Raw genomic sequence first — 14,858 nt, 5'->3', positions numbered from 1 at the left:
ACGGAATGTATTCATTTGATGGCTCTGTTCTAATCAAATCGATACCATTTTATTACATTTGGAACTGAATTTATCAAACCTGTTTTAATGAAACTAATCCTTTATTTGATTCAATTAATTACATATTATTCAACACATTAGCTATTAATAAAAAAAAAATTGTCACTTCATAGATAACGGTTTGGCATCAGACAATAAAATAAAACACAATCGATCAAACATACCCGATAACCAATAATAGGCCTACCCATAACCAACAACAACCATAAAATAACACTCCATAACCATAAAACTCAAAAGTACATTTTGTACGAGTTCATAAAACACATGCATAGAACTACATAGAGCTACATAGAGCTACATAGAGCTACATAGAGCTACATAGAGCTACATAGTGCATCTTGGTATTATTAATGGGAACAAATCTACATTTAAAGCCACAGGCGTAAAACACTAACCATCAGGTATTGATTGTTTGATTGAACTATCCTGTCCAAGTCAATATGGCCTCCACACAGGCTCCTCCCCCCTACCCTCCATTTGATTGGCCAGCCCGGCTGTGGGGGCCTGCGCTCCCCCCGGTACTGAGGTAAAGTGGTTTGTCCTGTCCCCCTCTGGCAGTGAGACGTAGTGGTTGGTCCCGGCAGAGGCTCCATAGTAGAGGATGGGGCTGCTGCTGGGCTGGAAGAGTCCACTGTGGGAGTGGGGGGGGAGAGTGGGGAAAGGGGGGGGAAGGTAGGAGGGAGGAGGGGGGGTGACGGAGTAGGGGAAGGAGGAGAAGTGCATTCTGGGAGTGGAGGAGAATGAGGAGAGGGGGGGGAACGGGCGATCAAACCCAGCGGCCAGCTCACACACACCTGGAAAACAGACACACACAGAGTCAGAGGGCACATCATTGTGTTACTGTGTGTGCGCGTGTGTGCGTGCATGCATGCGTACCTGAGAGGCCAGTGGTTCTTGAGGATGAGAAGGGGTAAGATTGATCATTGGTCCAGGGGGGTGAGGAAAGGGGCCTAGAGTCTGAGAGAGGGAAGGCTGGAGAGAGAGAGAATGAAAGGAGCAGGGAATAGAGAAAGAATGAGGGCGAGAGACAGGGAAGGAAGGGAGAGAGACAGGAAAGGAAGGGAGAGAGACAGGAAAGGAAGGGAGCGAGACAGGGAAAGTGATGGAGGGAAGGAGTAAAAGAGCAATGAGCGTTTCATATAACATCATGGCGTCTCACTAGTAGCTCATGAAAATATCAGAAAACTTTGCCCCATCAGTATACACAGAAAGAGTTGTACTGCTCTGTTCTCACCTCTTGTTGGAGGGTTGGTGAGGTTGTTGAAGGGGCGGAGACTCTGCATCGGCATGGCAACCCTGAAAAGCCCTGTTTTTGGCCCCACCTCCAGCTTCTGCCTGTGACCTATCAGAGAGCAGCATACACAAGTAGCTATAGCCCTCTTCAATCAGAGAAGGACACAGATGTCCCTGTTCAAAAACCTGAGTCTCTGTGTGTGTGTGTGTGTGTGTGTGTGTGTGTGTGTGTGTGTGTGTGTGTGTGTGTGTGTGTGTGTGTGTATGTGTGTGTGTGTGTGTGTGTGTGTGTGTGTGTGTGTGTGTGTGTGTGTGTGTGTACTCACGGCGTGGCTCTCTAGGTCCGTCTACAGTAACTTTGATAGCTCTGTGGTACGTGGCCACCTGGGGAGGACTGGTGAACACTGTTATGGTCAGATTAAAGCTTTTACCTACAGAGAGAGAGAGAGAGAGACACATGTTAGACACACACACACACACACGTACACTATTGAACACAATCACACACACACAGACCCACACATGTATACTATTGTACACAAACACACACAAACACACCTCTCCCACTGCGTCCTACAAAGCGGAGGTCATTGAAGCGTGCTGTGCGGTCATCAGCGTGGTGGCGTTACGTAGCTCAGCTGAACAGTTCTCATCATTCCCCGCCATCACCGTGACTAGAACACCGTCACTTACATCACCCAGGGCAACCACCTGGAGAGGGAGGACGGAGGGGGGATGGAGGACAAATTAAATGGGGAGGGGAGAGATGTTCAATGGTCCCCTCACTAAACCTTTCAGTACCACTCCCATGCGCACACCGTGTACTGTAAACACTGGCAAGCTGAAAGAAGGGGACTTTTATTTTGATATGAGGTCAAGTGATGAAGACTCAAAATCGAGACTGTGTGTGTGTGTGTGTGTGTGTGTGTGTGTGTGGGTGTGTGTGTGTGTGTGTGTGTGTGTGTGTGTGTGTGTGTGTGTGTGTGTGTGTGTGTGTGTGTGTGTGTGCAGTGGTGGAAAAATTATTCAATTGTCATACTTGAGTAAAAGTAAAGATGCCTTAATAGAAAATGACTCAAGTAAAAGTGAAAGTCACCCAGTAAAATACTACTTGAGTAAAAGCCTAAAAGTATTTGGTTTTAAATATACTTAAGTATCAAAAGTAAAAGTAATTGCTAAAATATACTTAAGTATCAAAAGTAAAAGTAAAAGTATAAATCATTTCTTATTCCTTATATCAAGCCAAACAGAAGGCACAATTTTCTTGTTTTTTATTTATTTATGGACAGCCAGGGACACACTCCAACACTCAGACATCATTTACAAATAAAGCATTTGTCTTTAGTGAGTCTGCCAGATCAGAGGCAATGGGGATGACCAGGGATGTTCTCTTGATAAGTGTGTGAATTGGACCATTTCCCTGTGCTGCTAAGCATTCAAAATGTAACCAGTACTTTTGGGTGTCAGGGAAAATGTATGGTGTAAAAAGTACATTATTTTCTTTAGGAATGTATTGAAGTAAAAGTAAAAGTTGTCAAAATATAAATAGTAAAGTAAAGTACAGACACTCAAAAAAACTACTTAAGTAGCACTTTAAAGTATTTTTACTTAAGTACTTTACACCACTGTGTGTGTGTTACCGTGAAGGCACGTGGCAGAGTCTTGTTGCAACGCCAGTGTGCGGGGAGGCTTGACACCAGAAAGTTGGGGCTGTCGGTGGGCCTAAACTCAGCAGGGATGTCCTCTGTACTCCGGGGGCCGCTGTCCTCATGCTGAGCTGTCACTCCCACTGTCCCATCTCTGGTCTTACCAGGGAGCGGGGGACTGAACCTATGGCTGGTGATCTGGGGATCTGGGGGAATAAGCAACATGATGAAACTCAACAAGATCTTTATGAGCCGACAAGTAAAGATCCCTCTGAACAACTCCTGAGTGGCGCAGTGGTCTAAGGCACTGCATCGCAGTGTTAACTGTGCCACTAGAGATCCTGGTTCGAATCCAGGCTCTGTCGCAGCCGGCCGCGACCGGGAGACTCATGGGCGGCGCACAATTGGCCCAGCGTTGTCCAGGGTAGGGGAGGGAATGGCCGGCAGGGATGTAGCTCAGTTCATAGAGCATGGCGTTTGCAACGCCAGGGTTGTGGGTTTGATTCCCACGGGGGGCCAGTATAAAAAAATATGTATTCACTAACTGTAAGTCGCTCTGGATAAGAGTGTCTGCTAAATGACTAAAATGTAAGTAACATCTGTTAAAGAACAGTTCTGACCCAGCTATGGCTACATTCAACAGGCTAGTAAATAGCATTGTTGGGAGCATATAGTGTGCGACTTTTTTTCTTTTTATGTATACAGCATTGTATTGTTTACATATTTAAGTATTGTAAAAAAATAAAAAAAATAAAAAAGGGTTAAACAGCACACACACGAGTCAGGCAGGACTTCGCAAAGCCTCCATAAAACAGGCCAAACTAGTTCGTCAGCTGCTGTCCACCAGGTGGCGCAACGAGCCCGTGACGGGATCAACATTGCTGACGTCTTTCACTGTGCGACAAAACGACAAGCAGTTTATCCAAATGCAGCAGTGGTTTGTAAAGAAACCAATGACGAGGGACAAATAATCTTCTACAAAATCGTTGAATCACGGTAAAATTGGATTATTCTAACACCTTCTAAAGACATTCGACTAGCCTACTTTACTATTTGCCCCCTAACTTCAATCTGACTGGTTCTGGCAGGGTTATGGGAGAAAGTGACAGACCTGTTTACTAGCTGGAGAATGGGAGTGTGTGTGCCTGCATGTGTGCGTGCGCTATACATCCCCTCTCTCTGTCTGTCTACAGCCACAGGTTTGAATACAGGAACGACTGTCCCACAGGATTCGCTCATGCAAACACTGAGAGAGTGAAGGTAGGGAGGGAGAGGAAGGCAGTGGTTAAGAGTTCAGCCAAGCAGCGAACAAAAACACTCAAATCCATATTGTGACAATAGCAACAGCTGATTTGCCTGAGCTCAATTCTGGTTGAGTGACTCCATCCTGTTCTTTTGTTTACAACAGACCACAATGTGTGTGCGTGTTTGTGTGCGTTTAACCACTGTGTGTGTTTGTAGACAGTGTGTGTTTGTGTATAGCTGTTTTTCTGTGCTACCAAAAACATGTTTGTGTAACTGTGGTGTGTGTTTAGGCTACTAGTTCATAGAGAAACAGACTTGAAATATGACTGAGTCAACACACCCAACAACTTCAGTTTTGTTAATAAACCGTATGTATGTGCCGATATACATTTATTTTATAGAGCTGACATGTTTCCCTATGCAATTACTATGTAATAACAATCATATCTGTTCTACACAGTAGCCTATATTTCTAACATAAATCGTTGTAATGTTGTCTTCCTGAACACGACCCTGGTGTGTGTGTAGGTGATGAGCAGCAGTCCCATGGCAGGCTCTTCCAGCGCAGCGAGGGACCGCCCACCCACACGGACCAGCTTCATCCCCGAAATACAGAGCATGATGTAACTACACACACTGAGTCAGATTGCCCCAAAAACACACACACACAGGCAGACAGATAGATCCACTTACCCCAGTAGAGGTTGTGTTGACTCGGGCTGAAAAGGCTGTTGGATGCCATGACAACAGTGTATCACAGAGTAACCAGCTAGCTTCAGCAGTAGGTTGACCGTAGTGACGAAGGGTTGTTGTGTGGTCGGGTCCTGGTCTGCCACACAGAGACGGTCTGCGTTGTGGTTCTGTGGTCCTAGAGCGGTCTGTGTGATGGCGTTCGGACCACAGCGTGGTCACCATACTCCCTTGCTCCACCCTCATTGGACGAACCACATTCATCTGACTATGACATCACTGCCGTCACACTCTCACAGATTCTCAGGTGTTCAACCCAACCTTTGCATAGAGATACACCACATCCCTCAACCTCACCTACTAGAACAGAGCCTGCATCCTGTGTGTGTGTGTGTTTCTAACCCGTCTCGTGTGTGTGTGTGTGCGTGTTCTAGGTTTGCTCTGGGAGATGCTCGCAGACCCCTACATGAGACTGCTGCTCTGGTGGAGGACATTGTACATACCCAACTCATCAACCTGGTAACACACACACACATTTTTAGTCCCTGTTCTCTCTCTGATACTGACAAACCTTTTCAGCTACTAAACACTAACTCCTCTCTTCTCTTTATTTAATTTAACCTTTATTTAACCAGGTAAGCCAGTTGAGAACAAGTTCTCATTTACAACTGCGACCTGGCCAAGATAAAGCAAAGCAGTGCGATAAAAACAACAACACAGAGTTACATATGGGATAAACAAAACGTACAGTCAATAACACAATATAAAATCTATATACAGTGTGTGCAAATGTAGTAAGTTATGGAGGTAAGGCAATAAATAGGCCATAGTGCAAAATAATTACAATTTAGTATTAACACTGGAGAGAGAGATGTGCAAAAGATGATGTGCAAATAGAGATACTGGGGTGCAAATTAGCAAAATAAATAACAATATGGGGATGAGGTAGTTGGGTGGGCTAATTACAGTTGGGCTGTGTACAGGTGCAGTGATCGGTAAGCTGCTCTGACAACTGACGCTTAAAGTTAGTGAGGGAGATAAGAGTCTCCAGCTTCAGAGATTTTTGCAGTTCGTTCCAGTCATTGGCAGCAGAGAACTGGAAGGAATGGCGGCCAAAGGAGGTGTTGGCTTTGGGGATGACCAGTGAGATATACCTGCTGGAGCGCATACTACGGGTGGGTGTTGCTATGGTGACCAATGAGCTAAGATAAGGCGGGGATTTGCCTAGCAGTGATTTATAGATGACCTGGAGGCAGTGGGTTTGGCAACGAATATGTAGTGAGAGCCAGCCAACGAGAGCGTACAGGTCACAATGGTGGGTAGTATATGGGGCTTTGGTGACAAAACGGATGGCACTGTGATAGACTACATCCAATTTGCTGAGTAGAGTGTTGGAGGCTATTTTGTAAATGACATCGCCTAAGTCAAGGAACGGTAGGATAGTCAGTTTTACGAGGGCATGTTTGGCAGCATGAGTGAAGGAGGCTTTGTTGCGAAATAGGAAGCCGACTCTGGATTTTACTTTGGATTGGAGATGCTTAATGTGAGTCTGGAAGGAGAGTTTACGGTCTAACCAGACACCTAGGTATTTGTAGTTGTCCACATATTCTAAGTCAGACCCGCCGAGAGTAGTGATTCTAGTCGGGCGGGCGGGTGCAAGCAGTGTTCGATTGAAGAGCATGCATTTAGTTTTACTAGCGTTTAAGAGCAGTTGGAGGCTATGGAAGGAGTGTTGTATGGCATTGAAGCTTGTTTGGAGGTTTAACACAGTGTCCAATGAAGGGCCAGATGTATACAAAATGGTGTCGTCTGCGTAGAGGTGGATCTGAGAGTCACCAGCAGCAAGAGCGACATCATTGATATACACAGAGAATAGAGTCGGCCCGAGAATTGAACCCTGTGGCACCCCCATAGAGACTGCCAGAGGTCCAGACAACAGGCCCTCCGATTTGACACATTGAACTCTATCTGAGAAGTAGTTGGTGAACCAGGCGAGGCAGTCATTTGAGAAACCAAGGCTATTTAGTCAGCCAATAAGAATGCAGTGATTGACAGTCGAAAGCCTTGGCCAGGTCCATGAAGACGGCTGCACAGTACTATCTTTTATCGATCGCGGATATAATATTGTTTAGGACCTTGAGCGTGGCTGAGGTGCACCCATGACCAGCTCGGAAACCGGATTGCATAGCGGAGAAGGTACGGTGGGATTCGAAATGGTCGGTGATCTGTTTGTTAACTTGGCTTTCAAAAACTTTCGAAAGGCAGGGCAGGATGGATATAGGTCTGTAACAGTTTGAATCTAGAGTGTCACCCCCTTTGAAGAGGGGGATGACCGCGGCAGCTTTCCAATCTCTGGGGATCTCAGACGATATGAAAGAGAGGTAGAACAGGCTAGTAATAGGGGTTGCGACAATTTCGGCGGCTACTTTTAGAAGGAGAAGAGGGGGGGGGGGGCATGGGCAAGTTGCAGCGGAGGGTGCAGAGCTGTTATTCTCCATGGACTTTACAGTGTCCCAAAAACTTTTGGGAGTTAGTGCTACAGGATGCACATTTGTGTTTGAAAAAGCTAGCCTTTGCTTTCCTAACTGATTGTGTATATTGGTTCCTGATTTCCCTGAAAAGTTGCTTATCGCGGGGGCTGTTCGATGCTAATGCAGTACGCCACAGGATGTTTTTGTGCTGGTCAAGTCTGGGGTCAACCAGGGGCTATATCTGTTCTTAGTTCTGCATTTTTTGAATGGGGCATGCTTATTTAAGATGGAGAGGAAAGCAATTTTAAAGAACATATGTGTGTGTGTGTGTGTGTGTAGCTACAGCAGGCGTGTGAGGGGGCGGTGCTTAGGGGGTCAAGGGTCATCTCAGCTGAGGACATCCTGTTCCTCATGAGGAGAGACAAGGTACACCAGCTATATACACACGCACACCATACACAGACACACCATACACTCACACTATTTTCTGCCTGCAATACCTGTAAAGTACTGATTTCAGCTGACTGGCGTTAACTAGAAAACTGGAGGCCTGTAGTATTACTTTAGACTACATCATATTCTCCACTCTCTCTCTCTCCCATCACTTTCTCTTCCCCTTCACTCTCTCTCTCCCCCTACAGAAGAAGGTGAGGAGGTTGTTAAGGTATCTACAGTTCAGAGACTACAAGTCTAAAGTGCTGAAAACCATCGAAGATGAGGAACCACTGGAGTCAGGTACTTGACACAGTACATGTCTGCTTGCCTGAGACCTGAAGAGTCAGGGGTTAAAGCAAAACAAATCCCATGACTGAAACTTAAGTCGATCTCCGATTGTCTGGGGCCAAGTTATCCTCCCCTTTCATGTAAAAAAAGTCATGACCATCATGTTTTTAAGGAAAGAGGATCATTTTGTATATGTATTAAACTGCGCATTTGACCAATTCCAGTCCCCTTGCTTAGAGGGTCCGGGGTCCTCCCTGGGATAATTTTTATGTAGAAGGACTGAGAAGCTTAGTTCTGGTAACTTTTTAAAAGGATAAAATGATGCTGACACCATCTAAAATATGATTTCCACCTCCAGAGATTGGCATAGTTGCTATAAAATATACATAGGATGAAGCATGGGGTTGGTCCATCTGCATTTACCCCATTGGACACAACATCCTGATTGTTGTTATTCATTATTATTATTATTTTATTATAAATATATCAATAATTATTAGTTATTATTTACTCTAAAAAGTAGTTTTTGTTTGTTTCTGTTACAAAGTATGTCATTGCCCTTTTAAGAGCTCTGTTGCGCAACTGCGCGTAAATCATGCTTGAAACTCCGGTTGTAAAACTGCATCTGTAAAACAATGGCACAAGCACAATTGAAGGAGTAGAGAAATAAACCTGGTAGAAATGTAGAACTGGGATCCCCCTATTTTTTATTAAACAAAGGCCAAAACTGCTTTCAAAAGTTTTCCTGCGATTGCATTAAGAATGGTTGTGCATTTACTGCTTGTCGGAATACGTTTCCCTTGAATGCGCCTCGAGATGAATATTTTTCTGTCATAGAACACACAACAATAAGCCGACTAGGTAAATAGGTAAACTATTCTTCTGTGGGGTTGTCTGATTTTGTTTTAATAACAACATTAAATGGCAAAAATAGTAACACTGGAAAGTTCCTTCCTGAGTGATAAAGTATGGGCATTGAATGACTTTGCTACAGTAGGCTGGCTACACAACTCTATAGACTATTTAATTCCCTTCATCTGAACATCGGAGTGTCATCAACAATCATGCATGTCAGTTCAGTGTAACAGAGAAAATAACATATTTGGGAATATATTTCGTAGAACAGACTCCAAACCACCCCATAATCCCCCAGAGATTTTGATCTAAAAAACGACCTCTTCAGAATCCATATGTTGGAAATCCGTCGCAGTGACTGAGAACTTTAACCCTGCCTGAAGACTTGTTAGCTTCCAGTACTCCCAGAGAGTGCCTAGACTTTTGCTTAGAGGGCTAACATGGTCACCTTTCTCTCTCACTCACACACACACACATACACTGCTAGACAGGTGGGTTGTTGCCGGGAGTAACAAGCGCCAGCGGCTGGCAGGGGACTTCTTGTCCTGGGTGGACCAGACAGGAGAGTTCCTGTCCCTATCTGACAACCAGGAAGTAGATGACATCAAACTGGAACGACTGGAGGTCAGAATACACAAACAGACACACATACACAGTGTGTTAAAGTGGTGTCTGGGTAGCAGCTCCCCTCAGTTATTATAAACTCCTCTCTCCACACTCTCTCTCTCTCATTACCCCTCCTCTCTGTAGAGGTTGGAAAGACAGACCAGGGGGATGGATAGTGCTCAGTACAGTGAGTTCTGTGAGAGTCGGCAGCTCAGCTTTGGTGAGTAACACTTCTTCTCCCAACATTTAACCCCTAACCCAGTCTCTAATAGGTGTTATGTGTGTGTGTGTGTAGCTAAGAAGGCGTCTAAGTTCCGTGACTGGCTGGACTGCAGCAGTCTGGAGGTGAAGCCCAACACTGTCGCCATGGAGATCCTGTCCTACCTGGCTTATGAGACCACCGCTCAGGTGTGTGTGGGTGTCTACCAGACTACTGTTAGTTAAAGAACTAAAAGCCTCCCACAATAAAAAAATACTGCAGACTTTACTATAGTATTCACTGTATTGTTTTTGCCGACATGACTGTAGTATGCTATATTATTTACTGTAGTGTTTTTACAGACATGACTGAAGTATATACTATAGTTTTCACTGTAGTGTTTCTTTTGCGGACATGACTGTAGTATACTATAGTATTCACTGTAGTGTTTCTGCAGACTTTACTGAAGTATTCACTATAGTGTTTTTGCAGACAAAAAATCAATTTAATCAATTTTGAATTTGGGCTGTAACACAACAAAATGTGGAATAAGTCAAGGGGTATGAATATTTTCTGAAGGCACTTGTGAAGTGGGTAAAACGGTATGAAACATTATTAAAGTGACCAGTGTTCAATGACTATGTACAGTACATAGAGCAGCAGTCCCTAAGGTGCAGGGTAGAGTACCGGGCGGTAGCCAGCTAGTAACAGTGACTAAGTTCAGGGCAGGGTACTGAGCGGAGGCCGGCTAGTGGTGACTATTTAACAGTCTGATGGCCTGGAGATAGAAGCAGTTTTTCAGTCTCTCGGTCCCAGCTTTGATGCACCTGTACTGTCTCCGGCTTCTAGATGGTAGCAGGGTGAACAGGCCGTGGTTCAGGTGGCTGAGGGTCTTGATAATCTTCTTGGCCTTCCTGTGACACCGGGTGCTGTAGATGTCCTGGAGGGGAGGCAGTGTGCCTCCGGTGATGCTTTGGGCTGACCCCACCACCCTCTGGAGAGCCCTGCGGTTGAGGACAGTGCAATTGCCGTACCAGGCGGTGATACAGCCCGAGAGAATGCTCTCAATGGTGCATCTGTAGAAGTTTGTGAGGGTCTTAGGGGCCAAACCGAATTTCTTCAGCTTCTTGTGATTGAAGAGGCTGTATTGCGCCTTCTTCACCACACTGTCTGTGTGGATGGACCATTTCAGGTTGTCTCACCATCTACACTGCGGCCCCGTCTAAGAGGATGGGGGGGGGGGGTGCTCTCTCTGCCGTCTCCTGAAGTCCACGATCAGCTCCTTCATTTTGTTGAATTTGAGGGAGAGTTATTTTCCTGGCACCACTCAGCCAGGGACCTCACCACCTCCCTGTAGGCTGTCTCGTCGTTGTTGGTAATCAGGCCTACCATTGTTGTATCATCAGAAAACTTGATGATTGAGTTGTATAGGGAGTGAACAGGGAGTACAGGAGGGGGCTGAGCATGCACCGTTGTGGGTCCCCCGTGTTGAGGATCAGCATAGCGGAGGTGTTGTTGCCCCTTCACCACCTGGGGTCGGCCCGCCAGGAAGTCCAGGACCCAGTTGAACAGGGCGGGGTTCAGACCCAAGGCCCCAAGCTTAGAGATTAACTTGAGGGGACTATGGTGTTGAAGGCTGAGCTGTAGTCGATGAACAGCATTTTTACATGGGTATTCCTCTTGTCCAGATAGGATAGGGCAGTGCGATGGCGATTGCGTCATCCGTGGATCTGTTGGGGCGGTATGCAAATTGTAGTGGGTCTAGGGTTTCAGGTAAGGTGGAGGTGACATGATCCTTAACTAGCCTCTCAAAGCACTTCATGATGACAGAAGTGAGTGCTATGGGGCGATAGTCATTTAGTTCAGTTCCCTTCACATTCTTGGGTACAGGAACAATGATGGACATCTTGTAGCAAGTGCGAACAGCAGACTGGGATAGGGAGAGATTGAATATGTCCGTAAACACTCCAGCCAGCTGGTCTGCACATGCCCTAAGGACGTGGTTTGGGATGCCGTCTGGGCTGGCAGCCTTCCGAGGTTTAACGCTTAAATGTCTTACTCACGTCGGCCACGGAGAACGATAGCTCACAGTCCTTGTGAGCGGCGGAGGCCCGCCTCGGCGGCTCTGTGTTTTCCTCGAAGCAGGCGAAGGAAGTGTTTAGCTTGTCCGGAAGCGAGGCGTCGGTGTCCGCGACGTGGCTGGCTTTCCCTTTATAATCTGTGACTGTCTGGAGTCCCACAGTGCCTTCAGAAAGTATTCACACCCCTTGACTTTTTCCACATTTTGTTGTGTCACTGGCCAACACACAATATCTCATAATGTCAAAGTGGAATTATGTTTTTATAAATTTTTACACATTAATTAAAACATGAAAATCTGAAATGTCTTGAATCAATAAGTATTCAACCCCTTTGTTAAGGCAAACCTAAGTAATGGCTATTTGGACTATATGCATTGACCCTCATTTTTACGCTGCTGCTACTCGCTGTTTATTATTTATGCATAGTCACTTTACTCCTACCTACATGTACATATTACCTCAATTACCTCGACTAACCCGTACCCCCGCACATTGACTCGGTACCGGTACCCCCTGTATATTGCCTCATTATTGTTATTTTATTGTGTAACTTTTTTTACTTTAGTTTATTTACCCCCTGAATATAGCCTCGTTATTGTATTGTGTTACTTTTTTGACTTTAGTTTATTTAGCAATAATTGTGTTACTCTGCATTGTTGGTTAAGGGCCTGTAAGTAAGTATTTCACGGTAAGGTATACACCTGTTGTATTCGGCGCATGTGACAAATACAATTGTATTTGATACTACAGTGTGTAGTAAAGTATTCTACAGTATAATGCAAAATATTAAAGTAACCACTGCACACGAGCGAAGGATACTACAATGTGTAATATAGAATTCTCCAGTATACTACACAATTCTATAGTAGGCACTACACAATCAAGGGATACTACAATGTATTGTACAGTATACTAGAACACTCTAAAGTAAGTACTACACATGATCAAGGGATAGTAGTGTGTAGTATAGTTTTCTCCAGTATACTACAAGTCTATAGTAAGCACTACACGATCGACGGATTCTACAGTATACTACAGAATTCTATAGTAGGTACTATAGTGTTCTATAGTAAACTGTAGTATTTTTTTATGTGGGTTGTATTGTTGCTCTGTTTGGATTACAAGATTCACTCCCTTGTTCTCTCTCTCTAGCTGGTAGATCTGTCTCTGTTAGTGAAACAGGATATGACTCCAAAGACAGACCCCTTCAGCCATGCTGTGTCTGCCAGCTTCATACACTACCACAGCAATACAGAGGTAAGTTAACACACACACTCCTCTGTTAGCCATCTAACAGGAGTAGCAGCTAGCTAACTTGCTATTCCTACTGGCCGCTCATTTAAAACATGTTCTCTCCACCCACCCTCCCGCTCCCTTCCCCACCTCTCTGACTCTCTCTCAGGTAAAGAGAGATCCAGAATCTCCAGAGACCACGCCCCCCTCCACTCCTTGCTCATCCCACTCCTCTAAGCCCTCGAATGGAGGCTTGGGATTGGACAGTAAGAACAGGCAAAGGAAACGCAAGAAGGTCTGTTAAGATAGTTTTTTTGTGTTGCACAGCTTGTGTGTGTGTGTATACCATGTGTTAAAGTGTGTGTGTTTCAGAGCTCAGCAGTGAGTGGTGTGGAGCCTCTCAGTGGAGCCATTCAGCCCTGCCACATCAGAGAGGCCATCAGACGCTACAGTTACAGACACACGGTACACTCATCTCACTTCCATTCCTCTCTCCTCCCCCCCCCCTCCTATATGTACTCTAGGACTGTCCTCTCACAAAACAACTGGTTGGAAGAAATCAATATAACACAATAAACACTGTCCCACTTTCCTCTTCCAGAGTGCTAATAGGGGGAATGGGATGGCGTTCCTGGCCTGCTAAAAACAGAAGAATGAGAAGAGTGGTTCGACAGGCTGTTGTTTTTTTATGATTTGAGATTGATTTACCATAAAGACACAGGCAGTTATCTATTTATGTTGAAGCCCAGACAACTTCCTGTCATGACATGGTGTGATGTCACTTAGTCTGTGTTTACACAGGCAGCCCAATTCTGATATTTTTTCCACTAATTTGTCTCTTGACCAATCATATCAGATCCTTTCACATCAGATCTTTTTCAGAGCTGATCTGGTTGGTCAAAAGACCAATTAGTGAGAAAAAAATTCTGAATTGGGCTGCCTTTGTAAACGCAGCCTTAGTGTCTCTGGTTCATTTTTTTTGTTCACATTCACTCACATTGATTATACGTAATTGGTTTCTATCATCATTGATATATAAAAAGTTGGTGTCTTCAATAAAGCTATTTGATTAGACTAACTGACTCAGTTATTCAACACTAACCACGTTTCCATCCACAGTTTATGTGAGTAAAGTCATACTGAATTTAAAAAAATAATCATGACAGCTGTGATGGAAATAGGAAGTTCAGGTACAATTTTATAAATGCCGACATAATTTGTTCGTTCGACATGGTGGGATCTTTTTGTGTAGGTAAAATGATTTATGCGAGATATGGTGGTGGCAAAAATGTATATAAAAACCATATCGGAGTAAACTTGGGAGTCACGTGATGATAGGGTGTGGTCCTCCCACTAAGACTCGGGAAAGCATGCAGTTTATTAGGCTACAGATGAAATAAGTTATGAACTTCACAGGGTGGTGAAAGTGCAGTGATCTTGATGGTCCTTTCCAATAAATATCTAGGGTCTTATTGTGGTGACGATGCCTGACTGCCGCTTCACAAAAAAATATTCTCGCTCTTATCCATAATAATCTCATCATGTAGACTAGCCTACCCGCACAGCCTACCCGCACTGTATCTGCCAGCTGTTGGCTAAAGTCCACGTGCCAAGAACAGAGTAGGCACATTTGCTATTTAACGCAAGTTTGTGACAAAACTATCAGAAGAGTTAAATGCAATGGAAACATTCTTATATAACCTTTATTTAACTAGGCAAGTCAGGTAAGGACAAATGCTTATTTACAATGACGGCCTACCCCGGCCAACGCTGGGCCAAATTGTGCGCCGCCCTATGGGACTCCCAATCACGG

At 44.8% G+C, this 14,858-nt stretch overlaps 2 protein-coding genes across 3 annotated transcripts; one reads left to right on the top strand and one right to left on the bottom strand.

Moving 5' to 3' along the window:
* Nucleotides 1–498: 498 nt before the first annotated feature.
* On the bottom strand, nucleotides 499–3,167 carry LOC311102647 (runt-related transcription factor 2-like; the record flags this gene model as incomplete). The annotated part of the gene is made up of 6 exons (XM_084144010.1): nucleotides 499–857; nucleotides 940–1,035; nucleotides 1,298–1,405; nucleotides 1,623–1,727; nucleotides 1,926–2,007; nucleotides 2,937–3,167. 6 exons carry the CDS (start codon nucleotides 3,165–3,167, stop codon nucleotides 499–501), a joined length of 981 nt encoding a protein of 326 aa, XP_084000136.1.
* Nucleotides 3,168–3,825: 658 nt separating this feature from the next.
* supt3h (SPT3 homolog, SAGA and STAGA complex component) lies at nucleotides 3,826–14,119 on the top strand. Of its 2 annotated transcripts, XM_084144685.1 has the most exons (13): nucleotides 3,856–3,938; nucleotides 4,136–4,202; nucleotides 4,716–4,810; nucleotides 5,312–5,396; nucleotides 7,688–7,774; nucleotides 7,990–8,083; nucleotides 9,414–9,550; nucleotides 9,677–9,752; nucleotides 9,828–9,940; nucleotides 12,965–13,069; nucleotides 13,215–13,340; nucleotides 13,418–13,510; nucleotides 13,647–14,119. In XM_084144685.1, the coding sequence occupies exons 3-13, from the start codon at nucleotides 4,719–4,721 to the stop codon at nucleotides 13,686–13,688; spliced, it is 1,050 nt and encodes a 349-aa protein (XP_084000811.1). In that variant the 5' UTR covers nucleotides 3,856–3,938; nucleotides 4,136–4,202; nucleotides 4,716–4,718; the 3' UTR covers nucleotides 13,689–14,119. The 2 variants fall into 2 exon arrangements, with proteins under 2 accessions (XP_084000810.1, XP_084000811.1); XM_084144684.1 differs by lacking the exon at nucleotides 4,136–4,202 and having other exon boundaries at nucleotides 3,826–3,938.
* Nucleotides 14,120–14,858: the final 739 nt, after the last annotated feature.

The sequence above is a fragment of the Coregonus lavaretus genome, assembly GCF_964263955.1.
Source record: "Coregonus lavaretus genome assembly, chromosome: 27".
NCBI classification, from domain to species: Eukaryota; Metazoa; Chordata; class Actinopteri; order Salmoniformes; family Salmonidae; genus Coregonus; species Coregonus lavaretus.
This window is presented reverse-complemented; position numbering and strand designations above follow the sequence as displayed.

Excerpts from the sequence above, each read along its gene's own strand:
- supt3h (XM_084144684.1), top strand. The coding sequence starts at position 4,719 with ATGAGCAGCAGTCCCATGGCAGGCTCTTCCAGCGCAGCGAGGGACCGC. Across the intron at positions 4,811-5,311 it reads CCCGAAATACAGAGCATGAT|GTTTGCTCTGGGAGATGCTC; the intron begins GTAACTACACAC and ends TGCGTGTTCTAG. Across the intron at positions 9,753-9,827 it reads GAGTCGGCAGCTCAGCTTTG|CTAAGAAGGCGTCTAAGTTC; the intron begins GTGAGTAACACT and ends GTGTGTGTGTAG.